Raw genomic sequence first — 24,541 nt, 5'->3', positions numbered from 1 at the left:
TGAAACAAGGCAACTAAAGGGTTGTAACAGTTACTAACATGTTAGTTAATGTGTTTACTAACATGAACAGTCAATGAACAGTATGTGTTTATGTCAGTCAATGATTATTCATTTATTTTCTTTTTGGCTCAGTGCCTTTATTAATCCGGGGTCGCCACAGCGGAATGAACCGCCAACTTAACCAGCACGTTTTTACTCAGCGGATGCCCTTCCAGCCGCAACCCATCTCTGGGAAACATCCACACACATTCACACGCACACTCATGCAATTTACAAATTAGCCCACTCAATTCACCTGTACCTCATGTCTTTGGACTGTGGGGGAAACCAGAGCACCCACGCGAACGCAGGGAGAACATGCAAACTCCACACACAAACGCCAACTGAGTTAGTCAATGTTAGCTAATGAAAATTGTTAGTTTATATTAACTCATGGTGCATTAACCAATGTTAACAAGCATACACTTGGATGTTAATGCGTTAGTAAATTTAAATTATGATTAATAAATACTGTATAATAAAGTCTTGTTCATATGTAGTTTATGCTAGTAAATGCATTAACTAAAGAACCTTATTGTGAAGTGTGACCCAATATTTTTACTTTAATATTTTTTAAGCATTTAAAATGACTTGCATGTTACAAATATATGAATTATTTTTATATTACTGGTTTGTGACGTCCTCACAAAGTTAACATTATTTTATTAATTGCATAGTTGCATTAATATCAACTAAGTAGCTTAAAACTGCCATTTATTATGTCTTTGTGTTTATGTACAAAAACATACATCTTTTTTGCAAAAAAAAAAAAAAAAAGTGCAAAAAATAGTTTTCAGATCTTTTAAAAGTATCTAAAGGACAAGTGTGTTTTCTAAACAGTTATTCAGAGCTGAGAGGTTATTTCTGAGCTGAACGACTGCGTCTTCTCAAAGTAGAAGATTCATTTCATTCATTTTCCTTCAGCTTAGACCCTCATTTATCAGGGGTCACCACAGTGCAATGAGCCGCCAACATTTCCAGCATATGTTTTGCAAAGCGGATGCCCTTCCATCCACAACCCAGTACTGGGAAACACCCATACACACACACACACACACACACACACTCATAAACTACGGCCTATTAAGCTTATTCAATTCACCTATAGCGCCTGTGTTTATACTGTGGGGGAAACCGGAACACCCGGAGGAAACTTGCGCAAACACTGGAAGAACATGCAAACTCCACACAGAAACACCCACTGGCCCAGTCAGGACTTGAACCAGCGATCTTCTTGCTGTGAGGTGACAGTGCTAACCACTGAGCCACCATGCCACCTAAACGTTATTGTTATCTGCCAGATGAAGCTGTTTACAGGAGGACTGATGATCTTCAATGACACTAATCTGAAGAAAAATGAATTCTCATCTCATTTGCAGCAAATGCTCATGTTGTCGCACAGTGTGAACCCTCAAATCTGCACATATGGAGTCATTTTTAGTGGAAAAAGTGGAATTGTAAAGAAGGCTGTGCTGAAGGACAGATGCTGCTGTTTAATTAACTCAAGCCGGAGGTGCAGATTGAAATTCAGACATTGAGCTCTATGTGAATGTATTTACACGTGGCAAATTAGCAAGTGGCCAACATTAAAAACGTGTGAGAAGAGTTGGATTGTTGTTTGTAATGCATGACCTGAAGATGAGAATTCACACTTGAGTTTAGGGTTAATAAACATCTCCAGAGGATCAGCTGATCAGCACAGATGTGAGAGAAAATACATGTAGAAAATAAATGTTTGCATTTAGTATTGCATAATCATTAAATATTGTATTATATATTTTTTTTATATTTTACATTTAGTAAAAGGGTTAAATAATTTGTTGATTTTCTGTTTTGTTGCACTTTTATACTTTGCCACTGTACTTCAAACCTCTCATTTTGTCAGATTCTTAAAATAAAATCAAAGTGCAATAAAGTTTAAAAACATGTATTAATTAAAGATGCATTCATTTAATAAATTAAATGGAAAAAAAAACTTGATATAATAATATGGAAAATAAAATCATTTTTCAACAAATTATATTTATTTTTTCAATATTCTTTTGATAGTCTAGAAAACAAACCATTGGTATTCAATAACTTGCCTAATTACCCTAACCTGCCTAGTTAACCTAATTAACCTAGTTAAGCCTTTAAATGTCACTTTAAGCTGTATAGAAGTGAAAAATATCTAGTCAAATATTATTTACTGTCATCATGGCAAAAATAAATAAATCAGTTATTAGAGATGAGTTATTAAAACTATCATGTTTAGAAATGTGTTAAAAAATTTTCTCTCCATTAAACAGAAATTGGGGAAAAAATAAACAAGGCTAATAAATCAATGGGGCTAATAATTTCGACTTTAAGTATATATATATATATATATATATATATATATATATATATATATATATATATATATATATATATACATATATATATAAACAATGTAGTCACGCATATATTTATACAGTACGCACAGTTATATTTTGTAAATATGAACTTTTTTGTTGTGATTAATCATTTGACAGCACAAATTTTTAAATTAAATCACTTTCTTTAGCATTCTTAGTCTACATTAAAAACAAAAAAGCGTAGGCTAATATGATTATTTTGTTGATGGATCAAGCAAGAACAAGAAGTGAAATGCATTTTAAATCGAGGTTTACAAATGAATGAAAAATAAAAGTGCTGACAGTATTATAGACTGATGTAATGAGCCGGTTTATAAAATGAGGCATTTTGGTGGGTTATAAAAAAACAAAAAACTTATTAAACAATTCACTTTAATTAATCTAATCAGTATTGTATTTAAATTAAATCATTTTTTTAAATTGTCAGTTGTATTTAAAGAAAAGTTATGCTGAATAACTAAATGGTTAACCTCTTTTTTTTTGGTGGGGCCAGAGAAAATTTTGGCAGGGCAAGTAAAAATCTGAACCACTTGTCCGATTGGGCCAGTAGAAAAAAATCCCTGTACTCATAATTCTCTCTTCATATAGCCGTATGCCTATGACATATCCATAATACTCTGTGCTATAGCCTGGCTCAGATCACATTGCTTTCTTACTACAATCGATCCGCTCCAGAGTTTGTTTCAATCGAGCCGAGACCATCGCATTCAGGCGATCTCGAACCGTTTGTTTAGGTGCGGATCCTAGCGTGATTGCTGGACTCACATGTGCCAAATGAACCGTGCTAACTGGGGAAACGGGCCAGGTTCCAAAACAAAAGTCTAGGTGTGAAAGCACCCTTAGTCCAAAGAATAGATTATTTCCATCGCCTTAAAAAAGTGAAATAACTGAACAAACATAGGAGGCTAAGAAAAACTACTTTTCGAGGAAAATTTTAGACGGCACTTAGAGGTTTTTGCATCTGAACTCTTAATATATAAATGCACTCCTCAAAATCATAAATGGATAAATAACTTATACATATATGAATTCTCATATAATTTGGAAATGATTACCTTTGCTCTAGCTCAGTTTAAAAAACTGCAATGAATAAAGTTTGGGAAAATACATACGTTTTTCTTGCAACAAAATGCTTAACAATTGTAAAAAACACATAATGGTTTCACAAATGTCCTATTAACTTTTAAATTCTCATTAGGAAGAGCATTATTAACAAAACAAGCCACACATATACAGCACATCCAGTCTATTATAATGAACATTAATATAATACTGCACTGCTTTCAGTTCAGCTTTTCACTCAAACTCCATATAATAAATGAAAAAAATCAAACTAATCATCAGACCTCTGGATTCCGCCGTGTATTTATACATAACACCAATAAATATAAATGCACTCGCATAAACAGATAAATGGACGAACAACTCATACATATATGATTATAATGGCATTTTCAAATGATTACTTCGGCTCTCGCTCGCTTATAGAGGTGTATTAGTTTGATAAATTGCACGCAATAAAGCCAAAGTCTAATGAAAAAGGAACATGAATGCCGGGACAGAAGGTGAGATTTTTTTTTTTGTGTCATATGAAATTAGATGTACGTTGTATTCAGCAAACGAAAACGGAAAGAATATTGGATTCATTTGTTCTGACAAATTGGTAATTTGAAGAGAAAAAAAAAATTAGATTGCATTTCAGGCTTTTAATCAGAGAGGCATTAGTTAATTTATCAAGCACTGTATAATTTGTCTTTGAGTGTTCCTGTATTTCTCTCAGTAATAGCATATCCAGTTTGGCTCTCTTGGGTCGTTCTTGGCTAATTAACGTGTGGCTGAATCCTATTGCATTATCACGATTGAACCTGCCGTACACACAATAACAATGCTGAGGGAATACGGAGAAGAAGAAAAAATGAGCTCAAGTAATTCTAGGTCAACAGTGGTTTCCGGAAACTTCACAATATATTTAGAAAACAATTTCCACCGCATGCATTTCTTTCAAAAAATAAAGCACGCCTCTGATTAAACATTAGAATTTTAAGTCAATGTAACCCTTTTCACTTCCTCAGTTATTCATTCCCAATAACAGCCCTTCTGAGCATTGCGTCTTGGTTCATTTACAATATAGCATAACCTTATTATAAAATTTGTAGCAGTACGGTCTGCTCTGAGCTTTGGGCCTTCCCAAGCAGCGCTCGATATGTGGGTCAGGAACGATGCAATTAATCAGGACTTGAGAAACAACAGTTTGCATTTTCCATTCAAATAAAACAATTTGTACGTTCCAAATTGATCAGGGCATTGATTAACCCGTCAGCCGCGGTTCAGCAGCGAGCGGTGAGGCCAGGCTTTCCCTTTCGCTTGTGATTGGATCGTTCAGGAGCCTGATTAATATTCAAAGAGAAGCCAATTGATGTTTTTTGGGAAATGCATTTCTTAAACAGCAGATTTACTCGTGCTTTTAAGAAACTACATGTGGTGTAGTGTAAATGTAAAAGGTCTGCTAGTATTAAAGTGCACAGTAAAAGATTTAGCCTGTTATGAGTTATTTGTGATCGTGTGGTGCAAGGGTATGTTTATATCACAATTACACACTAAAAACTGAATTATTTTATCATTTTTTCTGTGGTGTCTTAGTTACCCCATTCATAGTTTTGCTAAACGGACAGAAAAAAAAATAATTACGCCAGACCACTTCATATCACTAAAAAATAATAAGAATTGCATTTAAATACAAGTATGTTCATTATATATGTGCATACTGTTTATTATGTACACATAAATACCTGGGTGTATCAGGGTATCCATGGGTTCTTTAAAAGTCTTATAAAATCTCAATAGCTATATTTTAGGCCTTAAAAGGTCTTAAATCTACTAAAATATGGTCTTGTAGATCTTTTTTAAACAGGTCTTAATTTTCCTTTGTTCAAATATAGCTACTTAATCTGGCCATTAACATCCATACATCACCAACAATCCAGGATACTGACCTGACCTATATTTTTATCACTAAATTATTATTATTATAGACTGAAGAAAATTGACTGCTATGTTTTGTTCTATTCTTAGTAAGGGTAAAGGGTCTGTGAATGGATGTATATGAAAACAAACAAACAAAAAAAAATCAAACCAAACTATTGTAATATTTAAGATATTCAATTTTATTTATTTTTAATAGGGCAAGTGAAAATCTTTTTCTAAAGAGATATTAAAAAATCATTAGCGTTTGGCCCTGAATAAGTCTAAATTTTTATCAATAATGGTCTAAAAAGTCTTAAATTTAACTTGTATATATTTGAAAACAAGTTTTCTGTCTGTCTGTCTGTCTGTCTGTCTGTCTGTCTGTCTGTCTGTCTGTCTGTCTGTCTGTCTGTCTGTCTGTCTGTCTGTCTGTCTGTCTGTGTCTATCTATCTATCTATCTATCGTATCTGTCTGTCTGTCTGGCTGTCTGTCTGTCTATCTATCTGTCTATCTATCTATCTATCTATCTATCTATCTATCTATCTATCTATCTATCTATCTATCTATCTATCTATCTATCTATCTATCTATCTATCTATCTATCTATCTATCTATCTATAGTATCTGTCTGTCTGTCTGTCTGTCTGTCTGTCTGTCTGTCTGTCTGTCTGTCTGTCTATCTATCTATCTAACTATCTATCCATCCGTCTATTCGTTCATCTGTCCATCTGTCTGTCTGTCCGTCCAACCAACCGTCCGTCTGTCCAACCATCCATCCACCGATCTATAATTGTGTGTGTAAATATTTTGTATATTTTGACTTTTATATATGTGTTTACATACATAGTAAATATATACAGTCATATTTATTATGACTGTATATATTAATTATGTACATATGTATATAATAATAATGTATATATTATTTTGACTGTATATCAGCAATGATTCTGATTTATTATGTTAATACAAACTTTTCTTTTGGATGCGAGTAATCATAATTAACTGTTTGATAACACAAACAAAAAAATTCAAACATACAGTGCTGTAGTCCATTATTGTTTTGGCTGTTGAATAACTCATGCATGGCTATATGGAATGACAAGATAACGTTTATTATATCCTAAAAATTTCGTTTTTATAAATAGTCGTCTTCTTTCTGCTCAAACCTAAGAAAGATTGTAGGAAAGAGCAGTGACGAAAGTAACAAAGCGATTTTCTGAAAGTCTTGACAACATTTGCTTTCCGGGCTGTAACAGCACATTTAGCACGTAACCCTTGGTGGAGCTGCCAAATATCAGCTGATTTCAGGAATGTGTCGCACAGTTAGCTGCAAATTTCTGTTTTCAAGTGCAGAAAGTAAATTATCGTAGAGTTCTTTTTTTTTTTACTTATCACAAGTTGTGTTTCTCTTTTCATGTGTCAAAATAAAGATCAATCTACATGGGGTGTCAAACTGCAGCCCTGCACAGTTTAGCTTTAACCCTAATTAAACACACCTGATCTAACTAATCGAGTCCTTCAGGCTTGTTTTAAACGTCCAGGTAAGCGTGTTAAAGCAGGATTGGAACTAAACTGTGCAGGGCTGCAGGCAACTGAGTTTGACAACCCTGATCTACAGGTTATTTAGTGTAATAACACATCCTTAAGTTTGCAATCTCTGTGAGTGTTTTTTTTTCTTTCTTTTTTTTTTTTTTTAAAGTCCTGTAAGGACAACAGTAACACTGTAATGTATGTCCCACTGCTAATAGCCATTCCTTATTTTCACTTCCACATTAGAGTTTGCATTGTTTGGATTCAGATGTTTTTTTTATTTATTTTTTTTATTAATGTATATTGCCAATAATAGCAAAAAAAAAAATGCAAAAAGTGTAGAAAATCGTAATATTTTGCATTGTTGGGTTGCTTTTGACATATTTTGATGGAAGTGAAATTTAAAATGAAAATGCAGTTTATAACTATTTTGCAAAGATAAAGGACAAAATATGTTGGCAGTTAACATTAACAAGGTCATAGTCAGATATATTTAAAATAAACAAGATCAAGCCAGTAAATCTAGCAAATATTGTGTTACTTTGGACCCACTCGTGTGTTAATTTCGTCCCTACTGACGGAGTCAAAAATAACAATGTGCAATTTAATTTTAACGTAAGGTTATACTGAAGTTGTTCTAAATGTTCAAAATACCACCCAATATTGATAGACCACACTTATGAGTTAGTAACCACAGCAAGAACATAATTCTGTCTAACACATCTTTTAAAAATAGGTTTTCATGAAAAATGGTACTTTTGTCTCTGCTCACCCTTTACACATTTGTAAAAAGCTAATAAACAGTCTTAATTTGTGTCTGGTAAAAACTAATCTGACCCTAAATGTTTATTTGCATGATGACAATGTACTAAAAACCTAAATTACATCACTATTTCTTTGTACTTTACATAAAGACAATAATCAATCAGTGGATCGCTCATATGTCAGCTCATAGACAGATCAGCTGATTGACGCGACTTTAAAACACTCCAGTGTTTGTTTATCTGTGTTTGCACTTCGTAAACAGCAGCAAAGAGTGGTACACCGATGACTATCGCAGCCAATCACAGTCTTTCTGTTGAACATGTGGACACAATGGCCAATCTGCGGTGATTAAGAATGCGCTCAAATGTTTGCGGAAAATTAATGCTTTTAAATTTCTAAAAGTGATTGCTACAGAGCTTGATACTTTTGACAAGCCTATTCCAGACACTGAATAAAAAGAGCTGGTGCTGCAACCTTGCACATAATGAGAAAAAAAAAATCAAAAGTGTATTTTTGACCTAAGATGGATGGAGACCTATTGTAGGACATTCCCGAAACTAAAATACATGCTATCTAGAGATACCACACAAGTCATAAATTACAGTCCAAGCTTTTGCTACTCTAGGGTCAATTATTGACAATTTATCATGCTTCCTCTGGAAACACTATTTAAAGTTGTGTGTCAGAATCAGGGCACTTTTAGCATACATTTGACTATTACATGACCTTTTTTCTGTAAAGTAGCACAGCCTAATTGTGAAGAGCAAGCTGCTCATGCCAGGCAAAGTGAGAGAGACATTAGAAGAATGAGCACCATCTGTGGGCAGAAAGTGATGAGGCGAAACCTGGCCAAAATCTGACGGGAGCCTCTTCATTACATTACTAAATGCTGCAGCTCTGGCTGGAAAATGTGGGCATAGTTTGGGCTCTTTTATTGCAGGCATTGTTGTTTATTCAGTCTTTATAACCAAGAATACAAACCTTTTTTGAAGCTTTGCAGGTATGATACAGAACAATGGATTTTGTTTAAAGGTTAATTTAAAAAGGGTTATTCAATAAGAAATTAACAGAAATTAAGGGCTTATTCTGTGAAAAGTCAGAGAAAGAAAATATATATCCCTTGCATATCACTTTTTGTCACCTAGACAGCATTTTACTGATCAGTAAAAACAGCAATATTATGAAATATTATTTCAAATATATTTTTAAACCAAAAATCCAATTATGGTCCATTTCTCAGATTCAAAGTTGAATTTTCAGCATAACCTCAATCTTCAGTGTCACATGATTTTTCAGAAATTTTATTAATATGCTGATTCATAGCATAAGAAGCATTGATTTTATAATAAAGCTTGGAAAGTTTAATTAGTCAAAAGATTGGAGTCAATTATTAATAAATAATAATTGAAATCAAAAATATTACACAGTACAACCTTTTCACTGATTACAATAAATGCTTCACAAGCTCAAATCTGAATATAATAAAGATTGTGTGACACTAAAGACTAAAATACTGTTATAAATTATGCAGAAAAACACAAATAAATTGATTAAACTTAATTAAATACATGCAATTATGTGTTTATATAGAAAATCATGACTTTAAACTGCAATTAAATTACTTGAATCAGATTTTCAAGGAAAAAAAAACGTTTAGTAGTTCAGTATCAGATTTTCAAGGAAAACTGTTTAGTAGTTCAATAGTAGTTTAAGTGAATGGTCAAAATGGAAGTATGGTTAATGACTTGGCTAAATAACAGATCCAAAATTCAACAAAATGATTAAATAAATTACTGCCAAGGTGAAAAAATGTTTTTAAAATTGAGAAACAAAATCTTTTCCATGGTAAATAAAAGTGTTGGAGAAAGTTACTTTTGAAAGTAATCTAATATTGAGTTACTCCATAAAAAAGTAACTAGTTGCATTACTTAGTTACTTTTTATGGTAAGTAATGGATTACATTACTTTTGAGTTGTCATGTTTTACCTGGCTTAAGTGTCTTTCAGAACTTTTTTATTTTTTTAATAGAGGAGCTCTACAATTAACAATGCGCTGTGTAGCCTACATCTTTATTTACCTTAATGTTAAATGAACTTTCTGACCCAAGTGCTCGACATGCCGTATATACAGATTACTGAAAGTTTAAAGCAAAGTGTTTATTACTTTTGTATTATTTGTCTTAGGTAAAATCACTGTGCATTGACACAATCCCCTTTTCCTTTTTTTTTAAGCGTTCAAAATAATAAGCTCATTCTCTCATTGAACACATGAATTTTTGTGACTAATTTTAATTCAGCATTTTATTTTTAAAAAACAAATGAGTTAAACTAAAAAGTAACTCAAATATTATTATTTATTTTTTTGAAGTGATTCTTTACTCAGTACTATTAGTACTACAAGTAATATTATTATGTCACTTGCGTTACTTGTAATGCTTTAACCTCAAAACTGGTCATTAATGTGTGTAATTGGTAGTTAGACTAATGTGTTTTAATAATTTAGCATTTGTTTTTCTTTAATAAGTTGAATATTTTGATATATACAGTTGAAGTAAATATAATTAGCCCTTCTGTGACTTTTTTTTTCCTTTTTTAAATATTTCCCAAACGATGTTTAACAGATTCAGGAATTTTTCACAGTATTTCCTATAATATATTTTTCTTTTAAAGAAAGTCTAATTTGTTTTATTTTGGCTAGAATAAAATCGGTTTTCAATTTTTTAAAAATATTTTAAGGTCAAAATTATTAGCCCCCTTAAGCAATATTTTTTTCTATAGTCTACAGAAGAAACCATCATTATACAATAACTTGCCTAATTATTACCCTTACTTGCCTAATTAACCTATAGTTAAACATTCAAATGTCACTTTAAGCTGAATACTGAAGTCTTGAAAACTATATATTACAATATTATAATATTACTTCAACTGTATAATACATTAATCTTTGACTTATAGTTTTAAATGTAAAGGTTTTGCAGTATCATTACAATTATTCTTCATTTCGAAGTTGACAAACTACAATAAAATCTTACAAGCCCAAACTTTTGCATGGTAGTTTATGTGTGTAATCAACTATTCTGCTTCAATATGGGGCTCCTAAATTTAAATACACTTCATGATTGGATGACTTCAATATTTAAACCATAATACCTTTTTTTTTCCTTGGCTCAAGAAGAAAACACATTGCCTGTTCTCATGGCTCCATACGGTCTTGTGTGCATGAGTGTCTGTCTTCCTCCAGCTCCTGAAAACAACAGGTGCAGCGGCTCCAGTGGAGGATCCAGCTCGTCTCTGGTGTGTTTGAGCCGTGGAGAGACTCATCTGGAGATCCAGAGACGCTCTTCTTCTCCTCTCGCACGCTTATTAACTTCAATCCAGCAGCAGCGCTCATGCCAGCTCGCTCAAAACAACCACACCGCCTTTGTGTTTCCTCAACATCAATGCCTGCTCCATGTTGGATTGCTTTCTGCATGGTAGAAATGTAGAAAAATAGGAAATTATATAAACAGAGCCGTTTTAAGTGTAAAAATCTTATAATATCAATAAAAACACTCAAAGAAAATGTTGTCACTAAACCATTAAGACTTTTAGCTCAATAAACTCATAATTAGCTGCTCATTATTAGTTATTAAGGTAACAGTCGGATTTAGGTATTGGATTAGGGATGTACAAGTAGATTACTATTATGCAAAATATGTATTTTAGGTACTAATAAACAGCCAATATCTTAATAATAGGCAGGTAATAAGCCACTGATTAATAGTGAGAATTGGTACTTAAGCTAATGTGTTTTAAAAATAATAACAAATAAACCTCAGTAAACAGAATCTCTTGTCATATGTAAGTATGTATATACAGTATATATACACACACACACACACATATATATACATACATATGACAAGAGATTCTGTTTACTGAATCTGTTTCTGTTTACTTTTATATATATATATATATATATATATATATATATATATATATATATATATATATATATATATATATATATATATATATATATATATATATATATATATATATATATATATATATATATATATAGGGGTTTCTGCAGGTTTCCCAAAGTTAAATTTAAGACTTTAAGACCATCATGAATGAAATTTTAGAATCATTTATCCTCAAAAGGGCTAAAAACTGAGGAATTTTTATTAAATGACTCAGATAGAAAAGATTTATTTGCCCTATCAAAAAATATACTTTAAACACATTTAATTATACATTATTATTAAAATATATATATATTTTACTAAATACTGTTTATTATTGTATTAAATATTGTGTTAAAACAAGATCTACTTATATCCATACACTTTTTATTCCAACATAAATTTTCTTTAAAATAAAAATGAACAAATGTTTTAAAATTTATACAAACTTCAATAAACTTAATACATGCCCAACAATCTGTCCAAGGTGGTGTCCTTACACAGAGCACTCTTAAACAGATGTTACTGTAACGAAAATAATGAACCCATTGTTATGTATGGTAAGTAGAGTAAAAAATGACCTTTTTAAATAATAAGTTTAAAGTTTTTGTGAGTTGGATTGTTGGTGATTGTATGGGTTTTGGCCAGGTTGGATAGCAATGAACACGGAAATTAAGACTTGTTTAAAATAGAATTAAGACCTACAACACAATATTAGTAAATGTAAGACTTTTTAAGGCCTAAAATTTGGATTTTGAGGTTTAAGACTTTTTAAGACCCAGCAGAAACCCTGATTTATATTACATTAATCTCTGGCTTATAGCTTTACTGCAGTAATTTTGTAATATCAATAAAGAAACACTCAAAGAAAATGTTGTCTTTAAACTATTAACTAAGACTTTTAGCACAATAAACTCATAGTTAGCTGCTTATAATTAGTTAGTTATGTTGTAGTTGGGTTTAGGTATTGGATTGGATTTGGGATGTAAAATAAGATCATGTAAAACATCTATTTTAAAAGTAAATACTGTATATTGCATTAATCTCTGGCATATAGTTTTAAACGTAAACGTTTTGTAATAATCAAGAAATACTCAAAGAAACTGTCATCACATTAAACCAATAGATACTGGGTCCGATTACAGATGTAGAATAAGGTCATGCAAAACATGTATTTTAAAAGTACTAATGAACAGCCAATATCTTAATAATATGCAGGTAATAAGCTAACTGGTTAATAGTGAAATAAAGAAACACTCAAAGAAAATGTCACTACACCATTAACAATAACTTTTTAGCTCAGAAAAAAACTCACAATTAGCTGCTTATTAATAGTTACTAAGGGTTTAGGTATGGGTAGGATTAGGAATGTAGAATAAGATCATGCAAAATATGTATGTATTTTATGTGTACTAATGAACAGCCAATATATTAATAGGCAGGCAATAAGCCACTACTTATTAGGGAAAATTAGTACTTAAACTAAAGTGTTTTAATAATCTAAAACAACTTTAACAAACTATCATATATATAAATATTACATTAATCTCTAGCTTTACGCTTTAAAGGTAAACGTTTTGTAATATCAATCAAGAAACACTCAAAGAAAATATAGTTACACTAAACCATTAGCATGAATTTTAGCCTAATACAACTCATAATTAGCTGCTTATTAATAGTTGTTAAGGGAGCAATTGGATTTAGGTATTGGGTTGGATTAGAGATGTAGAATAAGAATATGTATTTTATAAGTACTAATGTACAGCCAATATCTTAATAATAAGCTAACTGGTTAATAATATCAGAATATCTTGTTAAATATATTGCATTAATCTCTGGGATATAGTTTTAGACGTAAATGTTTTGTAATAATAAAGAAACACTCAAAAATACTGTAGACACATTAAACCAATAGATACTGGGTCGGATTAGAGATGTAGAATAAGATCATGCAAAATGTGTATTTTATAAGTACTAATAAACAGCCAATATCTTAATAATAGGGTTGTAATAAGCTAAATGGTTAACAGTGAAAATTGGTTCTTGAACTAGTGTTTAAATAGTGTAGGACTAATCCTTAAATTAAAGGTTTCATAAAATTATTACAAATTAAAATTTTATTGTTTTGATAAAAAATATATTTATTAAAATATTTTTAAATAGTTTTATTTATTATTATTATCATCATTATTATTATTTAATTTAATGTTTTACATGTTTGAGCAACATTAAATATAAAAGAACATTAAAGATTTTTATACTACAAAACATTTGCATTTACATTTCTTTTGCATTTCCTATTAATCTAATAATGATTGCAAATGATCGGTTCGCAGAAAAATATTAAGCAGCGCAAATTTTAACATTGATAAAAATAGTAATCAATATATCTTGAGCTTAAATCAGAATGATATCTGAAAGATCTCGTGATAATAACATGCAGAAAATTAAACGTTAAATTAGAGAAATAAATTACATTTTTAAATAAAAGTTTTTTTAACAAGATTTTAACAATCACAATAAAGATCTTAAATTCACAAACTTTGAATAATATTTCCATGATTGTCTGGTTCCTGTTTGATATTTATTTTATCTTTTTGCTAAAAATTATGCAAAAAAAAAAGAGAAAATGATGTCAACGAGACAGATTTCAAATGTGAAGCTTTTTTAAACTCAATAAACCTCAGTAAACACTCCTTAATAGAATATTAGCGTAAAGAACATTGTAATAATCTGTGAAATCATATTTTTACACAAATAAAAGTTCTAAATCTTCAACAGAGCCACTGATGCCAACAAAGAACTTTTTCTGTTTCTTTAAGTGTGTATAATATCATTCTGAAGAGCATGGGTTGGCATTTGCAAGCCATTTTATTTCTGTAATGTGGTGCATTTCCAAGTAAAATGGGACATTTAGAAAATATATAGAACTTGGGAATTGATTGGATTGTGAAAAGTGCTTTGTAAAAGACAGGTGGATAAAAAACTGAAAGGCCACTGATGTAGAAGAGTTGCTTCAGAGAATCTTCAGAGATTAGTTTTGTGCATGCTTTAGTAGTTTCTTTTATTTTCATAAAAGAACAGCAAATACTGGACAATATAAAGAAAACATTATTAGTAAAGCTATAGTAACATTATCAGACTATAAACAATTATAAGATGAATATATTTAATTTCGTATAAAGACTAGTCCTCTAAATCTGAGGATAAACATTAAAACATTTATTCATTTTCCTTCAGCTTAGTCCCTTATTTATCAGAGGTTGCCACGGTGGAATGAACCACCAACTATTCCAGCATATGCTTTACACGGCGGATGCCCTTCCAGCTACAGCCAGTACTGGGAAACACCCATACACTCTCGCATTCGCACGCACACTACGGCCTATTTAGTTTATTCAATTCACCTATAGCGTATGTGTTTGGACTGTGAGGAAAACTCACGCAAACACAGGGAGAATATGCAAACTCTACACAGAAATGACAACTGACCCAGTCGGGACTTGAACTAGCGACCTTCTAAATGTTTTTTTCATACCCCATTTGGCCTGATTAGGATTACACTATGATGCACTCCAACAGCAGTTTATTATCAGTTCTCGCATTTATTTAATCATAATAACTTGAATTTGAAAGTATTTTTCACTGTTCATTATACTAATTTTATGGTAATTACACTATAAAAGTATTCTAAAATTACTTTATTTAAAATAAATTACTTTATTTTATTCTAAAACTAAAAATAAAACTATTGGAGTGCCAATCAGTGGTATTAATTACTAGCTCATTAGCAGAATAGTACTAGGCCATTGGCTATTTATTAGTACTGTTCAACGGCTTAAACTGCAATTCCATATTTCAGATCAATTGATCCTACTATTATTAAACAGCAAGATAGATGTTTATTTGCAGCTCAAGTCATACTCAATAGCTAGTGTGAATTAACATTTAATCCAGTACATGATTTGGTGTTACTGCAATTGTTTGAGAAATTTATTGAGTGAAAAGTTTCTACACTGATATCTTTTCAGCGTATACAAGTCATGTTAACAAACAGAACCTTATTGTAACGTGCTACAGAGCATTATGTTTCTCTTTTGAATATTGTAGGATCTGCATTATCCCGCTCTGTTCGGTGTCCTGCTACATTAGCTGCTGATTTGAACGTGACCGTCAGTGCGCTGGGATTTCCGAGCCCCTTTCTCTGCGCCCCTCCGTCTCTCCCTGATGAATATTCAGGACTCCAGCGCCTTTTCACGGCAATAATAGGCCAGCATCGCCTTTGGGGGGAAAGATTATTTCAACCTGTGTGTGAAAGAGGCTCGTTCGCTCTTAAGCCTCCTTTCCAAAGGGCCAAATCTTACTTGCAAAACTCCTGTTGCCGCCCCGAAGCGGAGACCAAGACGGCTTACAGGTGGAGACAGAAGCATGAACCCCTGCAGCCCGCCATCATCTCTGTCAGATTGTCCTGGGAAAGGAGGAATCAGCTGGATCTGTCTTAGCCCATTTTGTCCAAACTGCAGGGATGCAAACTGGAGTGAGATGAAAAAAAGATGAGAACACTGCATTAATAGAGAAAAACAGCCCTGGCCGAATTGGACCACCACTACATGCTCTTTTTGTTACTTTCGTTTAGGCTGCATTTACACTGCAGATCTGATTTTGTGACTGTATCTGATTTTTTTGTTGACCTGCTTACATCATCCTTTAAAAGTGACTTGTATCCGATTGTCTGCATTTACACAGCACACGGCAAAGACACAATGAGTGGGCGCTGACTAATAGCTGATAATAAAAGATCGCTCTTTTCTCCGTTCCTGTATTTAACAGGGGTTCACTGGGTTAATTTTTTTTTAATCTTTTTGACAAGTTGTTGTTTTACTATAGTTAATGACAGAAAAGTTCTCATTTAGCCATATTGTTTTAATCTAGGACTTTGAGTAAATGGGAATCCATATTTCCTGCTTACATGTACATGGGCCATGTCCGATCTGTGCCACATACGGAATTGAGTCACTTGAACCATGCAGTGTAAATTCAGCCTTTGTTGCTTTCACCATTAAACTGATTCTAACAGGTGATGAAAAAAAAAAAAACATAAAAAAATATATATATATATATATATATATATATATATATATATATATATATATATATATATATATATATATAATGCAAAACACAAAAATGATTCAAAAGATGTTGGACAATGAACAGTCTAATGAGAAACAGTGCTGTAATGGTCATGCACAGGTCAATTTTATTTCATTTTTGTAATAATTTAATATTTTTATCATACTTTTTTCTATTTTTAATTATTTTCATTTGATTAGATTTTTTATATATATATATATATATATATATATATATATATATATATTTTTTTTTCTCCAATATTTTTTCAATTTACATTTATTTTTTAATTAAAGTTTTAAAATAAATTTTATTGTTTTTAATAATTTTTTAAATAGTATTTTTTTATGTTATTATTTTTTTCTCTTTTATCAAATCTTGTGACCAAAACTCACTTTTTAAAAAACTTAAAACAAAAAATTATGCTATATTTTTCCAAAATAAACAGTTTATCAGGTGTCACAGTGGTGCAGTGGGTAGCACAATTGCCTCACAACAAGAAGGTCACTGGTTTAAGCCCCGGCTGGGTCAGTTTGCATTTCTGTGTAGAGTTTGCACGTTGTCCGTGTTCTTGTGGGTATCCTCCAGGTGCTCTGGTTTCCCTCAAAGACATGCGCTATAGGTGAATTGGGTAGCTAAATTGTCCATAATGTATGTGTGCGAATAAGAGCTGGATTACAGCTGGAAGGGCATCTGCTGCATAAAATGTGCTGGATAATTTGGCGGACCATTCCACTGTGGCGACCCCAGAGTAATCAAGAGACTAAGCTGAAATGAAAATGAATGAATGAATCAAACACTTCATCAAAACCTCATATCAAAATATTTAATTTTAATAAATATTAATTAAATATTTAATATTATTAAATATTAAAATACTGCAAGCAATTAACTTGATCAAATTGCATAGAACATTACCATTTATAGTTTTTAAAAGTAAAAATAAAAATGTTCTAGATCTTTACTCTTGTAGGATTGAGGATTATGTTTTATAAAACAAAAAAAGCAGGTATCCCATGATGCACCACTGCAGACAACTGTTCACTGTTAGCTCATGTTTTAAAATAATAACAGACACCACTTCTGATTTAAATAAACACTGAAATTAGCATCAACTAAGATGAATTAATTTGTACAAGATTAGCTATTATTTATTCCTAGTTCATATTAAGCAATGCAGTTCAAATGGAACCTTAGATTAAAAATGTAAAGTTTTTAGTTTAAGACTAAAAGGTTTTTCAGTCGCAACATAAGGCCCTGTGATATTTCATAGCTTTCATAACAGAAAAAAAACATCTTACTGTACATTCATTCATTTATTTGCCTTTGACTAAGTCCCTTAATTTCATCAAGGGTCGCCACAGTGGAATGAACTGCCAACTTGTCCAGCATATGTTTTACAAAGCCTCAACCGAGTATTGGGAAACATCTATACACATTCATTCATACACACACTCATACACCACCGACAATTTAGTTCATTCAGTTCACCAATTGACCTATAGCGCATGTCTTTGGACTGTGGCGGAATCTAAAACACCCAAAGTAAACCCAAGTAAAACCAACACAGGGAGAACATGCAAACTCCATACAGAAATGACAACTGACCCAGCCGGGACTCAAACCAGCGACCTTCTTGCTGTGAGGTGACAGTGCTAACCACTGAGCCACCGTGTCAAAGTTTTATTGCGATGGACTGTTGGTGATTGTGTTGGCCGGATTAGCTAGCTTTACATAAACAAAGGAAAATCAAGATCTGTTTAAAAATGATTTAAGACCTACAACACAACATTTCAGTCAATATAAGACGTTTTAAGGCCCAACATTTAGTTTTTGACATTTAGGACTTTTTAAGACCCCACAACATTACACTCGACATTACAAACTGTTTGTTCATGTTAGTAAATGCATTGACTAATGGACCATCATTTTAAATTGTTGCAGATTTTTTTGCAACATTAACTAAGATTAAATTAATAAGCAAAAATGATATCTGCTTTGACTGCAGTTACAGTTACTACTGTATGACTTACAGGTGGAGGCAGAAGCATAAACCCCTGCCGCCCTCCATCATCACCATCAAACTGTCCCGGAAAGGAGGAACGGGCTGGATCCGTCTTGGGCTGTTTTGTCCAAACTGGCGTCACAGATGGGATAATGACTTTTACAAACAGCATTCTGATGAGAGGAGGGGAAAAGGAACGGTACGTAAAATGCACAAAGGCCTCGGTAAGCACATCGGGCTCTGCATCTGGAACAAACTAAAAAGATGTTTAATAATTTAGAAGCAAGCAGGCAGGCCTGGTGCAGCTGTTGTGTGCAGACGAGCATGAAAGGCGTGGATGTGGCAGCTGGCTCGCGCCTCTCCCCTGGTTTCGCTGTGGTGAGGAGACGGCAGATTTGGGATTAGTCAATCCCTGATACTCCTGCCCATCTGCCACCAGGACCCTCCGCTCACTCGCTCGCTCCTGCAAAAAGACAGAGGGAAACAGAAAGAGGGAGAAGAGAGAGAGAGAGGCAATGCACTGTAAACAACATTAGAGATCCTGGATGCTGATTGGTCAATACCAATTCCAGCATTCTAAATGACACAATATAGTAACAGTTATAGTGAAATTAGCAATTCATGCTAGGGCTGGGCGATATGGCAAAAAGGCAATCTTAATAATTATATTCCTTATTGAACTTTGACTAATATATATATATATATATATATATATATATATATATTAGTCAAAGTTCAATAAGGAAAATAATATATATATAAATAATAATATATATATATATATATATATATATATATATATATATATATATATATATATATATATATATATATATTTCAATACAAGTTAATGTTTCCAGATTTAAAAGAGTACCCCAACAATAACTGAAGCCACAAAAATTAGAGGGTCCAGTAAATGGCATAACATATTTTCGGGTGATAAATTTTTCATATCAACACACTTCCTATTGTTACACATTTCTGCTGTGTGGTTGGCTCTTAGATCAATATAGAGTAAAAAAGTCCAGAGGTTATCCTTTTTATTGACCTAAATTTTGTTGTGATTCCTAGTTTATTCCATTAATGCACTGCTCACATTTTTTTTCTATTTCATAAAACACTTTCAGATTTTTTTTCTTTCATCTGTAATATTTGTCATTAATGTACATTAAATGTTTAATTAGAGTATTACACACCTTAAGTTTGAATAATTCAAAAGAACATAACTCTCATGTTCAAAGAGGAAGATCAAAAATACAGCAAAAATGGGAAAATTGTGAAAAAATAGTACAATTTGAAATAAGTATTTTCTATTTGGATGTATATTGATGCAATGCTGAAATTTCAGCATCATTACTGCAGTTTTAATTGTCACGATCCTTTATTAATTATGAACATATGCAGATCTTTTTTGTTAAAGATTTAGTATCTTTGTAATTACTTTATCAAGATAATATAAAATAATAAAAAAAACTAAATTTATTTATATACAGTTGAAGTCAGAATTGATAGCGCCCCTTTGATTTTTTTTTCTTTTTTAAATATTTCCCAAATGAAGTTTAACAGAGCAAGGACTTTTTTACAGTATGTCTGATATTGTTTTTTTCATTCGGAGAAAGTCTTATTTGTTTTATTTCGGCTAGAATAAAAGCTGTTTTTTTTTTTAAACACTATATTAAGGACAAATTATTAGCCCCCTTAAGCAAATGTTTTTTTTCGATAGTCTACAGAACAAACCATCATTATAAAATAACTTGCCTAATTACCCTAACCTGCCTAGTTAACCTAATTAACCTAGTTAAGCCTTTAAATGTCACATTAAGCCAGGGGTGTCCAAACTCGGTCCTGGAGGGCTGATGTCCTGCAGATTTTATCTCCAACTTGCCTCAACACACCAGCAAAGATGTTTCTAAAAAGCCTTGTAAGAGCTTGATTAGCTAGCCCAGGTGTGTCTGATTAGGATTGAAACTAAACTTTGCAGGACATCGGCCCTCCAGGACCAAGTTTGGACATGCCTGCTTTAAGCTGTATAAAAGTGTCTTGAAAAACATCTAGTAAAATATTATTTACTGTCATCATGGCAAAGATAAAATAAATAAGTTATTAGAAATGAGTTATTAAAACTATTATAATTAGAAATGTGTTGAAAAAAATATCTTTGTTAAACAGAAATTGAGGAAAAAAATCAACAGGGGGGGGCGAATAATTCTGACTTCAACTGTCTGCATTTTTTTAATTAAGTGGAAAACGTGACATACCAAAAACAAAATGTGGGTTTACTAAAAGGTCAAACAAGCCTTAAATCCCTTAAAATGGACTTTAATCAAAAATATGTACATACATTTTGTAAAACATCTTCTTCTTCAAAATAACTGTTCCATCGTTATATATCACAAAATGCAATTTTGTCTTTAGATAGCAAAGCAGCATTTTTAACCAGCATCACTTCATACTTCAGTGTCACATGATCTGTTACAAAACAATTGGTAATACTAATATATTTTTTAACAGTATTAAGTTGCTTTATATGTTGCTTAATATTTTTGTGGAAGCTGTAACTTCAAGTCAGCATATTTGTTTGATTTCTGAAGTATCGTGTAACACAGAAAACTATGTATTGATGGTAAAAAAAAAACATCAGCTTTGCATCCCTATAATAAATTACACTTTCAAACAATTATTTAATTATTTTAAATTGTAACATAATCTTTACGTATAAATGCAACTTGGGAAAGCATAAAAAACCTGTTCAATGTTTGACCTGTAGTCTATACAAATTAAGTCAGAATTATTAGCCCTCCAATATATATTTTTCACCAATTTCTGTTTAATGGAGAGCAGATTTTTAAACATAATAGTTTTAATTACTCATTTCTAATAACTGAATTATTTTTATATTTGTCATGATAAAAGTACATAATAATTATTTACTAGATATTTTTTAAGATACTAGCATTCAGCTTTGTGACATTTGAAGGTTTTAGTTTAGGTTAACTAGGCAGGTTAGGGTAATTAGGCAAGTTATTATATAATAATAGTTTGTTCTGTAGACAATCTGAAAAAAAAATATTGCTTAAGGGGGCTAATAATATTGACCTTAAAATGGTTTTACTTTTTTTTTTAATTGCTTTTTTTTAATCGCTTTTATTCTAGTCGGAAAAAAAAAAACAAATAAGACAAAATATTATATTATATTATATAATACTGTGAAAATTTCCTTGCTCTGTTAAACATCATTTAGGAAATACTTGAAAAAGATATATATATATATATATAGTAATTTTGACTTCAACTGTTTATTGTAGTGAAAAAAATGCACATATTCATGGTCTCAAATTCACACACAGAAACACACACACACATATGAGATCTGCCCCTTTCACCCCTGTGTGTTTTGTTGACATGTGGCTGGAGTGGCGTCACTATCATTGCGTCGCTCCAGGGCACGTTTTGCACTCCACACATTTCCACGAATACAAAATGTCGCTGGCCACAAACAATGCTTGGGCCTAATTGGCCGAATTAACCAAGTCTTGTCTCTCGTCGCCATACTGATTAGCAAAGCTCAGCTGGGACGGTTGGAGGGTTTGTGATCCGGCGGGGGGGAATGTGGGATTTGTGATGGAAGGGGATTGGGGAAAGGGAGGGGGCAGGTGAAGCAGCGTTTGCCCATGAAAGAGATGCGATCCTGGGTAGAGTCCCAGCTGGGCCCCTGCCTCTGAGTGCCAGGAAGATCACGGTTAGCGGTGAGGGGGGATTTGTTGCATTTTGTGCTTCTTTTCAATACGCAATGCTTACAGATGCCTGGATCTGCTTTGTTTTAAAATGCATAGTAAAAACATATATTTTGCCAAAATAGGGATTATACTTAATTATACTGATATGTATAATTGTGTCAAAAATGTTATTACAATTACTTTATTTCCTCTATTATTATTATGTTGTGCCCTTTTTATTTATTGTTTTATCATACATTCTTTACATTACACACTCTAAAAATGTAATTGAGTTTAACAATAGTATATAATACAAAAATTGTTAGACATATTTGAAACAAGAATCATTTGATGTCATATGAAATATCGACATACCTATTAATTGTCAATTAAAATCTTTATACTTTGCCAATACCTATTATCCATTTGTCAACAACAAAAACAACAACTACAACTACAACAACAGCATCAACAACAAAATGTTCTCATCATATAAATATAGTAAATAAGATTTCATGTCCAAAATGGGACTAGATTTGTTTGTTGGTTTTAGGTCAAATGTTTGTATTTATTAAATTGTATAAAGTTGTGATTACAAATCTGCAAAATTTGAAATAATATGTGTTAGTTTTTAGGGTTATATTTTTACATGTAATTGAAAATCATGTTTTTCTAAAAATAATAATAATAATAAAACTGAAATTGTTTATAAATAAAGAAGTACAAATGACCAGACCTGGATTAAAAAAGGTTTAATTTAATTAGTAACACTGCAGTGGACAGAGCAATTAGACTCAAAATAATCTTAAATAATTCATACACTAGACTAGCATAATTCTTGCTGCTTTGAATTTCCTTTAGAAAGTGCTCATCTGTGAGTTATTTTACATTTATTCCACTTAATATTCTACTAGATTTATGCAAAGTATTTGCATTAAGACAATACCATTACTTCAGTCATTGGAAATGCAATATTAATGCACCGGAAGTAAACAACATTTTTATATTTATCATCGTTGAATTTAGAAAATAAAAAAAGGATGAAATCTCTATTTAGTTTTTCTTTTTTTTTTCTCCTTATGACCATGTAGAGATATTAAAAAATGAGTCTCTGTTATTGCGTATTATAAATACTATGTATTAATTGGATTAAAAACTATTTATTATTTAATTTAAAAAAATACTATTTATTAGTTGGAAATGCAATATTAAAGCACCGGAAGTAAATGACACTTCTAAATGTATTATCGTCACATTTTAATAGAACATTTTAGACCAATATATCAAATCCAAACCACATTGAAATAAATGATTCATCGGATTTACAAATTTCTTTTAAGGTAAGTGGTTGCAAACAATTTATATGGGCTGAATTTAGAACAACCAATCTTAATTGAGTAATGTTAAGATTAAATTGTTTGTTTAAATTCAGCCCATATAAATTGTTTGCAACCACTCACCTTAAAAACTTCAGTACAAGCTGATGTTATCTAGAAAGTCTCAAATCTCTATTTAGTTCAGTTTATTTAAAAAAAATGAATCTCAGGTAGTGGTTAGTAGATTTAAGAAAATTACTAGTCATTCATTGGAAATGCAATATAAATGCACTGGAAGTAAATGACACTTCTAAATGTATTATTAAAAAGACCATTTCAGGCCAATAAATCAAATCCATAACATGGTAAAGTTATCTAGAAAGTTTCAAATCTCAAATTTTGTTTTTCTTTTCTTATGCTGATGTTGTGGTGTATTTTTGGTAAGCTTTTTAACCTGCTATTTGCTCTGGAGAGATATAAAAAACAAGTTTGTAGTATTGGGTAGTAGATTTAAGAAAATTACATTTTAAAAGAACATAATACATCAAACTCAAACTACACTGGCATAAATTATTCGATTATAGGTGAGTGGTTTCAAACAATTTATTTGGGCTGAATTTAAACAAACAGATTAAATTAATATTGTTTAACTAAATCCATTTTTTTCAGTGCACGCTGAAGATATCTAGAAAGTCTCAAATCTCTATTTGGTTTAGTTTATTGT

General features: G+C 31.6%; 2 protein-coding genes and 1 long non-coding RNA gene across 10 annotated transcripts in view; 1 reads left to right on the top strand and 2 right to left on the bottom strand.

The window, feature by feature from the left end:
* Positions 1 to 288, top strand: part of LOC137496776 (uncharacterized) — a 77,097-nt gene extending 76,809 nt beyond the window's left edge. The window contains exon 11 of the long non-coding RNA XR_015504657.1: positions 133 to 288. This is a non-coding gene — a long non-coding RNA (uncharacterized LOC137496776). The remainder of the gene's footprint in view (positions 1 to 132) is intronic.
* LOC141376869 (uncharacterized) overlaps positions 1 to 24,541 on the bottom strand; it is a 601,238-nt gene that overhangs the window by 55,642 nt on the left and 521,055 nt on the right. The gene's annotated exons all lie outside the window — the stretch shown is intronic.
* The window catches only part of LOC137496842 (uncharacterized), a 145,382-nt gene that overhangs the window by 7,819 nt on the left and 113,022 nt on the right, over positions 1 to 24,541 (bottom strand). For 5 of the 8 annotated variants that reach the window (XR_015504589.1, XM_087276953.1, XM_087276954.1 and 2 more), the window contains exons 4-7: positions 19,082 to 19,248; positions 18,814 to 18,958; positions 16,012 to 16,179; positions 10,851 to 11,166 (exon numbers count right to left, since the gene is read on the bottom strand). Coding sequence is in view for 7 of the 8 variants with exons in the window: in XM_087276953.1 (XP_087133079.1) it covers positions 10,894 to 11,166; positions 16,012 to 16,179; positions 18,814 to 18,958; positions 19,082 to 19,248 (753 nt within the window). In the remaining variant the exon portion in view is untranslated. Of the gene's footprint in view, positions 1 to 10,574; positions 11,167 to 14,695; positions 15,928 to 16,011; positions 16,180 to 18,813; positions 18,959 to 19,081; positions 19,249 to 24,541 lie in introns of those variants that run through there. The other 3 variants (XM_087276952.1, XM_087276955.1, XM_087276956.1) reach the window with 3 other exon arrangements.

The sequence above is a fragment of the Danio rerio genome, chromosome 12 (assembly GCF_052040795.2).
Source record: "Danio rerio strain M-AB ecotype USA chromosome 12, GRCz13ab, whole genome shotgun sequence".
Classification (NCBI taxonomy): domain Eukaryota; kingdom Metazoa; phylum Chordata; class Actinopteri; order Cypriniformes; family Danionidae; genus Danio; species Danio rerio.
Note: the sequence above shows the minus strand (reverse complement) of the source record. Positions and strands in the feature narration are given on the sequence as shown.